This window comes from Hypomesus transpacificus, chromosome 13 (assembly GCF_021917145.1).
Source record: "Hypomesus transpacificus isolate Combined female chromosome 13, fHypTra1, whole genome shotgun sequence".
Taxonomy (NCBI): Eukaryota; Metazoa; Chordata; class Actinopteri; order Osmeriformes; family Osmeridae; genus Hypomesus; species Hypomesus transpacificus.
The window spans coordinates 12,499,221-12,509,216 of NC_061072.1; the positions used below are offsets into that span (position 1 = coordinate 12,499,221).

Here is a 9,996-nt window from a genome sequence, read left to right on the forward strand (position 1 = left end):
ACCATACTTAGTAACCCTACTTTATTGATAACTAAAATGTTGTGGCTGACTGTGTTCAAATGTACGCGCTTGGACCACGGCAAAGGTCACATCAAAGAACAAAATTTCCATAAGAATCAGTTGGCTACACACGTGGTTGGCATTAAACTATTAGAAGTCGATTTTTACAAACCTCACAGAAGTATATTGTTTTAATGCAAGTGCACCACAACGGCCCTGCGACCAAAAACAACAACAGCTCATCCTCACACTCCCACTCTACTACTTTGTTGGCTCTTTAGGACCCACTAGCGTCCAAGCGCCGAAACAACTACAGTATAAACTTGAAGCTGTGACAGCCTTGACAGAGCATCTAGATTTTTACCAGTTGTAAAAAATAAACTTTCACATGTTCTGTCCGAATACTGAAACATATCGCAGGATACTATGTGTCTGGTCGATTAATATTTGACAGTTCCCTCGACAACTAGCTAGCCATCTACCCTTGATGCAAAGCCGTAAAACAATCTCTGAGAACCGTGTGAGTATCGTAATCTTGCTAATAGCTAAATAGCTAGCTCCTGTATATTTTTTTAATATACTTTCATACAAACCCACACACAGTAGAGGCTATAAAATAATCTCTGTATTTCGGCGCGCAGGTTTATGTAAGCACTTTAATGTTGACAGCAATGTTTTTACGGGTCGCACAGCGTTCTTTTCCAGCCAACGCGCTTGTCCAGTCGGAGTAGATTGCGAGATTGGGTTACTAACGTTTGGGTTAGCCAGCTACCAGTTGTACATCATCATCTTCATTGTATTTTGAGGGGTTTGAATGAAGTTCATTTGCTAGCATTTGCTGTTCTTATAATATTTATATTTGCATCGGATCTGTCAGCCTTGTATGTGTGGCTCGTGTGTGAGCTAGCTAGCTAGCTAGCTAGCGTTTCATCCCAACGAGCAACAGTTAGCAAGCCAGCTACGTGGGTCGGCCAGTTTTGCGGTGTGTTTGGTTTTCTTCTTCCCGGAGAATGAATACGCGAGCGCGAGGGCATGTTATGATGACAGGCCTCGGACGAAGAAAGTTGTCAAAAGCTATTGTCTTGTGTGTCTGCACAACAAATTGCCTGTCACATTTACAACATTTAGACACATTACATTCACACCGATATTTCTACTTTATTGCATCATAAATGTATAGTTTACTAGTAGTCTTCTAACAAGTCATTGTATTTTCACCCTAAGGCCATGGATTCAGAACGACAAAAACGAAGGGAGGAGATCCACAAAGCTATGAGCTTTATTCAGTAAGGATGTATTTTCAAAATGCATGGTCTTTTAAAGTTACTTAATGTATTGGTAACAACAAACATGTTCTCTGCCTTCACACACAAACACATTCTAAACCTCTCACTCTTGTTTACAGGTCCTCCTTGCCATTCCCGGAGCCTGAGGGTTATGAGGTATAGAGGAGATGTCTGTTGTACATATGAACTCATGAATTATAATAAGGCACCTACTGTACATCACAAACTTTATAAGTTCTACAATATCAATCGTGTCCTACATTTACCCTGTAAGGCCTACGTGCGATCCACTTATTTTCACATTAATCTTACTTTTATCTTGCTCCCATATCTCTCATCTCATAGTCTGATTTTCATTCTTCTTTCTCTCAGGCATTTCTGACCCAGTTGGTGTGTAACTTGCTGGACGAGGGCAACATGGTGTTCCGGGATGGGGAGTGGAGGCAGGCGGCCCAGCACTACAGTGAGGGGGTCAACGTGGCGCGCTATGCCCAGGCTGAGGCACTGGTCATCCCCCCTAAGCTGCTGGAGAGCCTTTATGTCAATAAGGCTGCTGCACACTATCATATTGTGAGAAGCTCTTTCATAGGTGTTCACTTTCACATGGACTTGGCTACATTAAATTAGGACATTTTAATACTTTATATAATTGTAACTCTGTAAACGTATTCAAGTTATAACAATTTCTTTTTTCTTTTTTTTTTGTGCCCATGTCCTGCTTAAGTATTTTAACCGGACATAGATAAGCACTTTCACTAATGCAGTCTAAATCTAATTTAGGAAATCTGTTAGGAAAGCTTTAACACCATTTTTTCCTGATCTCCCCACGTACTGCTTCCATATCTTACCCTCCTATCCTCTCCTCTTCCTCCTCCACCCGCTTCTCACAGGGGGAGTATGAGCGGGGCGTGCAGGACTGCGACAGCGCACTGTGTGTGTCTGAGGGCAGTCGTAGAGTCCTCTACAGAAAGGCTCTATGTCTGAGGGAGCTGGGAAAGTTCAGGGAAGCCTATGAGTGTGGCACAGGGTGCCTGCTCACTTCCCCGCAAGTAGGATTTCTCACAATGAATCAATCATAACCATGAAAACCAGCTGTGGCTCCATCCACTGCTTGTATTTGTACTCAGTTTCTATGTGTCTCTACAGGACAGGCAGGTGAGTGAGCTGGCCCAGGACCTGGCCAATAAACTGGGTTTGAAGGTCCGCAAGGCCTATATCAGTGCTCAGGTGAGACACAGTTACTGGACCTCCTGCATTTCTCTTGCCAACCACCCTGTGTTGCATTATTTGCAAAAAATGTGCCGTGTGAATGAAGGTTTGAGCTGTAATTAATTGACCGTCCTCGTGGTAGACTTATGAAATTGAAATTAAGTATACCTCAGTGACTACGTATTATGGTGGAGAAGGAGTGTATTTGTATGGTGTCCTTCAGCACTGTCTCCCGTTGCTCTCTTTGCAGGTGGAATCCACATCACCAGGAGGGGAGGGCCATGGAGACAACTCTCCCCCCACAGGAGAGGTGAGAGTCATGCTCAACAGCACTGTTGGCTGATGCCACTTGATTGAAGTATTAACTAGCTCATTGATTGGCACTTTTTAATTGTTGCTGTGCCTTCACTTATTGCCACAATATAGTCATTGATTGTGATGAATGTGTGTGTGGAGCAGTTTAAAATGACATTGTCTGTGTCTGTTTTAATCCTTTTAGACATCCTCCAACGGTTTAGAGTCTTTAGACATTGGACCAGGTTTGGCAACGTACATAATATTGCATATTTAAATATAATCCCATTTGAGGTGTCACTTTACACTCTTAATCTGTTACCCATCCTCTCTCCCATTGACAACACTTCCATTCTCCCCATCTCAGCTGACCTGTCCAGTGCCCAGTGTATCCCTGCCCCTTTGGCCACGCCCATCCCCGTCAGCGATGACCCCGCCACCCCAGTGGTGACCCCATGTGCTGACCTGTCGGAGAGCCCCAGCAGCCAGGGACAGGCACCCATGCCCTACTCCGTGCCTGTCTCAGAGCACATGGACACCATGGAGGGGTGCAGCGTCATGAACGACCAGCTGGACAGCCTCCTGGACTGCATCCCCAAGAAAGTCAGTGAGGTCAGAGTGGGGTGGAGGGAAAGAGGAGGGGTGGAGGGAGCAGGAAAGGCAGTAAGGGAGCGATGGATAGAATGGCAGTCGGGGGTTTGGGGGGTCAGTAGGGGTAGAAAAGGGAAAGAATGGGCAAGAATAGAGGCGTTCCATACATGTTTTGGTAGCTGGGCATATATGTGCATACATGTGTTAATAATATCTATCCCTCCCCCCCTTCCTCCACAGAGCCCTGTCCAGGGCGCCATCCCCACCAACCTCCCCAACACAGCGGTGGGGCTGCGCTCCCCATACGCCTCCAGCCTCCCAGCCCCCTCACCCCAGCTACCACCTGCCTACTTCAGCTCCTCCGTCAGCCAAATGTCTCCCCTGGAACCTTACCCTCCGCTGGGTCAGAGAGAACAGCGGGAACAGAGCTCCAGCCAGGTGCTGGATGTCCTGGGCAGCTTCTCTCAGGGAGCAGTGGCTGGGGTTGGGGAGGCTGAGGGGAAGGCAGGGGTTGGAGGGCTGGACTCCCTCTCGGAGTACACCCTGCCTGGTAAGTTACTGGATTGGTGCGATCAGAGCCATGCATAGAGTTTCAGTTTTCCATTGGTTCATGTCTCAATAAACCAATGATTTCTTCTAAATTTGGCTTCTGCAATTTCCTTGAGAAGGTTGTTTTTAGGCAGCATTTGATTTCTGGAGATTCTGGCATAGTATCATAGATAGAGCTTAAGGAAAACGGTATCAGTTTACCAGTCCTCAGCCCCCAGAATCTGTTGTAAGATCGGATGGGTTTTTGACCTTTTGTCCTTAGTGTATATGTGTGTGACTTTTGGCTATTTCTGTCTCCAGGGGGAAGAATCTTGCATAGCTTCATTCCAGGGATACGCAACCTCAACTCCTCTCACACAGTAAGCAGTCTTACACATGTACACGCACGTATACGTACGCACACACATGCACACTCACTCACATGACACTACAGTAGGCAATTTTAAAGAATACACTATGCACCCAGACAAATAATACATTCCTGATACAGGACAGTACACTGTATACATGTCAGTATGGATTTTTGGATTGTCCAATAATTAGTTATCATAGCAATACTCAATAACAAATCCCCATGTCATGTGTTCTGCCTGGATAACCCAATCCTAATGTCTGTGTGTGTGGTTCTGTCTGTGCGTCAGAACGGTCCTGCGGGCACCAACCTGTCCCTGCTCTCCAGAAACCCCCTGGCCGCCACGCACGAGTTCCGCCAGGCCTGCCATGCCTGCTACAGCCGCATAGGTCAGTTCTGGCTCCCTGCCCTGCTTACTGTCCGACTGACCTGTGGCCTGATCCCTCCTCTGTCAGGTTTAAGTGGTGCAAAGGACGTCTTTTGGTGAATTTCATGATGATGTTGAGTTATGTCAGTCAAATTGGTAGTATTTCTGATCACAGAATAGTACTATCAATGGTACTTCAAGTAGCTGCTGTTCTATTGAGATCCCATCCCCTTAATATAAGTCTGTTTCTATGATATGACGTTGTAGCTGGGCCTCCCCTTTCCAGGTCCCCGGGTCATGGACTACCAGTACCAGCCAGAGGCGGCCCACCGCTGTAAGAGAGACGTTCTGCTCTGTCGCCTCAAGAACACGGACGACCCCACCTGGAAGAGGGTCCGACCCAGGCCGGCACGGAACAACTTCCTGGGAGCGTTTGTGCTCTGCAAAGGTATGTGGTACAGTGTGTGTGTGTGTTTATATGTGCAGTCGTTTGTGTCACAGAAAATGAGCCTGGCTGCTGTTTTAGGTTAAGTCCCACCCGACAGTATCCAGCCATATTGATGTAACTGAATGCATTAGAAACAAAGAGCTTTGCGTACATAGGAGTATGTGACTGTTCCCTCCGTCCTCCACAGAGGTGCAGGAGCGCCAGGAGTGCCAGTACGGGGAGAACTGCACGTTTGCGTACTGTCAGGAGGAAATCGATGTGTGGACCCAGGAGAGAAAGGGAGCCCTGAGCAGGGAGCTGCTGTTCGACCCCCTGGGCAGCACGGAGAGGCGGGCCCTCAGCGTCACGCGGCTGCTGCAGCTGCACATGGGCATGTTCATGTTCCTCTGTGAGGTAGGGGCTCCAAACACACACTCACACTTTCTCACGTTGGCAATTCCATGTGACCCAGTCATACGTATGGATGCCACCCACAGGTGAGCGCCGGTGTCTTCTCCCTCCTCACCCTCCCTCCTCACCCTCCCTCCTCTCTCTCCAGGAATGTTTTGACAGTAAGCCTCGCATCATCAGCAAACGCAGCAAGGAAAACCTGGCTGTGTGCTCCAACCTCACCGCCAGACATCCATTCGACGATAACAAGTAAGCACACCGCTTGATGCATGCTCTTCTTCTCGATGTTTCTGTATTCCGAAACCATCCTCTTCTCTGTCTGGCAGTGCCATTTGTTGTATCTAATCTTTATAAACTCTTAGTGGTAAACGTAATTGTCAGATCTAATCTCCATCAGACTGCTGCTCCTCTTCAGGCTTCTAGCCTGCCAACCTTCATTCTTCTTCTGTCCTCTCGCTCTCTCTCCTCTCAATTATTCTTCCTTCCCTCCCCCCTCCTCCCAGGTGCCTGGTGCACGTGGTGAGGTCTGCCAATGTGCGCTACAGTAAGGTGCGGCCCCTGCACCCGCTGTGCCAGTTTGACGTGTGCCGTCACGAGGTGCGTTACGGCTGCCAGAGGGAGGACAGCTGCTCCTTCGCCCACTCTGTCATCGAACTCAAGTGCTGGGTGCTGCAGCAGGACACAGGTCATTCAAACACACACACACACACACACACACACACATATCTTTCTTTATGACATACTCAGGTTCCAGATACACAGGTATTGTACAAGGGAACATCACGATGATGATGGAATGATTCATAGAATGTGTATCATCCTCCATGTCTACCTGTGTCTCAGGTATCACTCATGAGGAGATGGTGCAGGAGTCCAAGAGGCACTGGCACAGGCTGGAGCAGAACGCCCAGAGGCAGAAGGTGAGGCTGGTCTGGGGCGCCGCAGGGGGCAGGAGGATGTGGCCATCTCTGGAAACATTGTTTTATTACAAATAACGTTTGGAAACAAGAAACGGCGTTATTGTTGTTGTATGTGAACAACTTGTGTCTGCCTCTCTTCCCCCCTCAGCCTATACACATCCCACACCAAAGCAGTGGTTGTAGTGGTGGAGGAATCGGGGGAGGTGGAGACGGTATGGGAGGAGGTGGTGTTAGCTCAGGGGGATGCCTTGCAGGAGGAAGAGGCAGGGGTCTGAACCTGAAGATGAAGTTTGTGTGCGGTCAGTGCTGGAGAGACGGTCAGGTCAACGAGCCAGACAAAGCCCTCAAGTACTGCACTGCCAAGGCCCGACACAGGTGAGGCTGCATCAGCCACACAGCTGATACAGGATTACTCTGCACTCAGAGGCCATGGAATGACTTATTTGTCTGTCCCCCATACCCTCCCTATTCTCTCCTCTCTCTCTTTGCCCTGGTCCTCTGTCCCTCCCTCCCTCTGTCCCCAGCTGGACTAAGGAGCGGAGGGTGCTGTTAGTCAAGTCGTTTGAGAAGAAGAAGTGGGTGGTAGTACGACCTCTGCCTTTCTCCCGCACCTACCCACAGCAATACGATGTGAGTGCTCCTCTAGCCCTGTTTTCATTCTACCCACAACGATGCCATGCCTCTCTCTCTCTCTCTCTCTCTCTCTCTCTCTCTCTCTCTCTCTCTCTCTCTCTCTCTCTCTCTCTCTCTCTCTCTCTCTCTCTCTCTCTCTCTCTCTCGTCTCCCTCTTTCCTTGAACTGACTTTTTGACGCCCTTCGGTCCAGATGTGTGTGCACGTGATGAAGCAGAAGAAGTGCCACTACATCGGGAACTGCTCGTTCGCCCACAGTCAGGAGGAGAGAGACGTCTGGACGTACATGAAGAACAACAGCTGTAAGAACACTTGTCATGTCTCTGCACTTTTTGGATCCATCATCACACTGACCCCCCTCCCTCTTTTGTCTTCTCTTTTATCGCTCCCTCTCTCCTACCTCCCCCTCTATTCTCCACCCTCTTTGTTAATTCACAGTGAGGGACATGCAGCAAATGTACGACATGTGGCTCACGATGACCAATCAAAACAGGCGCACCGATGGATCGCTCATGACCCCGCCCCCAGAGGAGAAACAAGTCTCCATGACAACAGATTACTCAGAGTCCATGGTAAGGGAAGTGACTGGTGTGTGTGTGTGTGTGTATGCACATATGGACACCTGTAACTGTGTGTGTTTGTGTTTTCCAGGGTGGGAGGCGGTTGTCAGAAGGGGGAGAACTGTAATGGTGGTGGTGTTGGCCTTGTAAGGTAGAAGGACAGAGGAGACACAACGCTACCACAACACACTAGCCCCTGCCGGCCTGCTATCAGTCTGGGCACACACACACACCTCTGGGACAGTGTCTCCCTTCCCCAAGCACCTGATAAAGCAATGCCAAACAGGCTCACGCACACACACACACATACATACACACATACACACAAACAGACCCATGACTAGATGAGTTGTAAGGAATAGCCATCCTTGATTTCAGTGTGAGCCTCAGTGTATTTTCCAACATATGGCAGGTGTTCTAAACTTGACACAGAAGCCTTCCCCCTACAGTAGGTATCCACTGAAAGTACATGAACTACCAGGCAAAGAGTATCACTTTCCAGAAGCCCCTTATTCCATAGATTATCGCTTTATAAACGGGTCCTTGTTATTTCAAGGGGGCTACATTCTACAACCAAATCCTACCCCCCTTCCCTTCTAGGAATGTAGAGAGAGGGAGGAGAGACAAAGAGTGAATTCTTGGACAAATGTTTTGTTCAACATTTGGCCATGGGAGTGGTATTTGGCTCTATATGTCTGCCATATTGGCAGAGGACTATGAATGTAAAGCCTAACCAGGCCTTTGATGAGTAAGTCAAACACAATACAGTTGTGGAATGTATTTGATAAAATGTAATGATAAAAAATCCCCCCCCCCTTTACAGATGGAGTCTGTGGGACAAGGGACATATAAAAAGCCCTACCTAGCCTGTAATCAGCACAGACATGTGCTACCCACATCAGATCCATTCATTATGTTATGCACTGAGTGGTCATTAGAACGAGGTAGCTACTGTTGGCATTGGAGGGTCTCAGGACTAAGGTATTGCAGGTTTCTGTATATCTACAGCCAGTGTTTGAAGTGTGACTTGTTGGAACAATGACAAACAACAAATAAGGGTAAAACCTTTGGCAAAAAAACTAATGTTTTGCGCCTGAATAATGAACATATTAACATATGGGAAATTGACACCCCATTGTTGCAACTCTTCACATTTACTTCTGGAAACGCCTGCACCTGTACCAGAGTAAAGGCCTGGTTGTGTTTAGCCGGCCCTAGTTGATTATGATCTCTTGAAGAAGAAAAAAACTGACCGATAAATAAAATCAAGGAATTAAATCCTCACACGATTAAATCTAATCTGTAAAGGGAAATACGAACTACAAATCATCAAATTTGATGACAGCTGCACTCACAAGTTAAATGTGGAAAGACAGAAAAGCATGTGTCAATTTATCAGTTCAACTGAGGCCGCTATATAAAGAGAACTTGCCCTTCAAATGTATACCTGTGCTGGTCCCTGAGGGAACACTGATGGGGTAGTATTAGAGGAGGAAGTGATAAGCATCATATGATGTGCCTAATATACAAGCACACACACTCACACACAAACTCATTCACTTGATGAACAAGGCACGGCTTGTCTAGCCAGGGCTTGTCATGGCAAGCACCTGCAGTAGACATGGGATGTCTGTATTCATGAACATTATACACACATTATATATATACATATTTACAGATATTGGTATACTACTAATGATAATTGATAACTTAGCAGTTAAGCTTAATTAAATATAACCTGAACCTTGTATTGATTACATAGAACCTCTTGTTATTGAGCTATGCTATATGACATGTATCGCTGATCTAGATGACTATAGTAATTATTTTGCTTCTGTGAGGGCCATTCCAGGGGCACATGCAGAAGATAATGCATCCCCCTCATCTGTATGAGTCAAGTCTTTTTAGTTAAGGCAGAACAACAAACTCTACTTTTCCTATAAATGCTTTGGGAAACCTTGGGAGCCTTACGTACCCTACTGAACACACCGGCTTTCTTCATTTGTAAACCAATCAAATACAATATGGGAGGAAATCATGTATGAATGCAAGTAACACCTGCTAAATAAACTCACCCAGACTGTTAACTGACAGAATAACTGTCTAATCAGAATGGTCATAGAGGGGTGAGTGGGAGGGACTAGCACTGGAATGGCCCAGGTATCTGCTTCATTGAGGGATTGTATAACTGCTACTACTATTATTATGATGAAGATGATGACGATTAGGATTGCTATTATGAAAATGTCTATTCTCCCATATGCTATTGATATACGTATATGTTAATTGCTATGTATAACTCTCTCTTTATATGTATCCATGTATGAAATATAATACTTTACAGTAAATGGACATCTATGTATGCAGGCAGGCAGGCTCAAACAGGAAGACTGAGCAC

At 46.8% G+C, this 9,996-nt stretch overlaps 1 protein-coding gene across 4 annotated transcripts; it reads left to right on the forward strand.

The window, feature by feature from the left end:
- Positions 1–303: 303 nt before the first annotated feature.
- Positions 304–8,666, forward strand: zc3h7bb (zinc finger CCCH-type containing 7Bb). Of its 4 annotated transcripts, none has more exons than XM_047032193.1 (22): positions 304–520; positions 1,225–1,286; positions 1,406–1,442; positions 1,659–1,856; positions 2,177–2,335; positions 2,433–2,513; positions 2,746–2,805; positions 2,995–3,034; positions 3,157–3,401; positions 3,621–3,930; positions 4,230–4,288; positions 4,571–4,670; positions 4,935–5,096; positions 5,284–5,489; positions 5,635–5,735; positions 5,990–6,171; positions 6,330–6,406; positions 6,555–6,781; positions 6,931–7,036; positions 7,232–7,340; positions 7,477–7,610; positions 7,690–8,666. In XM_047032193.1, the coding sequence occupies exons 1-22, from the start codon at positions 488–490 to the stop codon at positions 7,723–7,725; spliced, it is 2,724 nt and encodes a 907-aa protein (XP_046888149.1). In that variant the 5' UTR covers positions 304–487; the 3' UTR covers positions 7,726–8,666. The 4 variants fall into 4 exon arrangements, with proteins under 4 accessions (XP_046888149.1, XP_046888150.1, XP_046888151.1 ...); XM_047032194.1 differs by having other exon boundaries at positions 3,157–3,392; XM_047032195.1 differs by lacking the exon at positions 304–520 and adding an exon at positions 723–982.
- Positions 8,667–9,996: the final 1,330 nt, after the last annotated feature.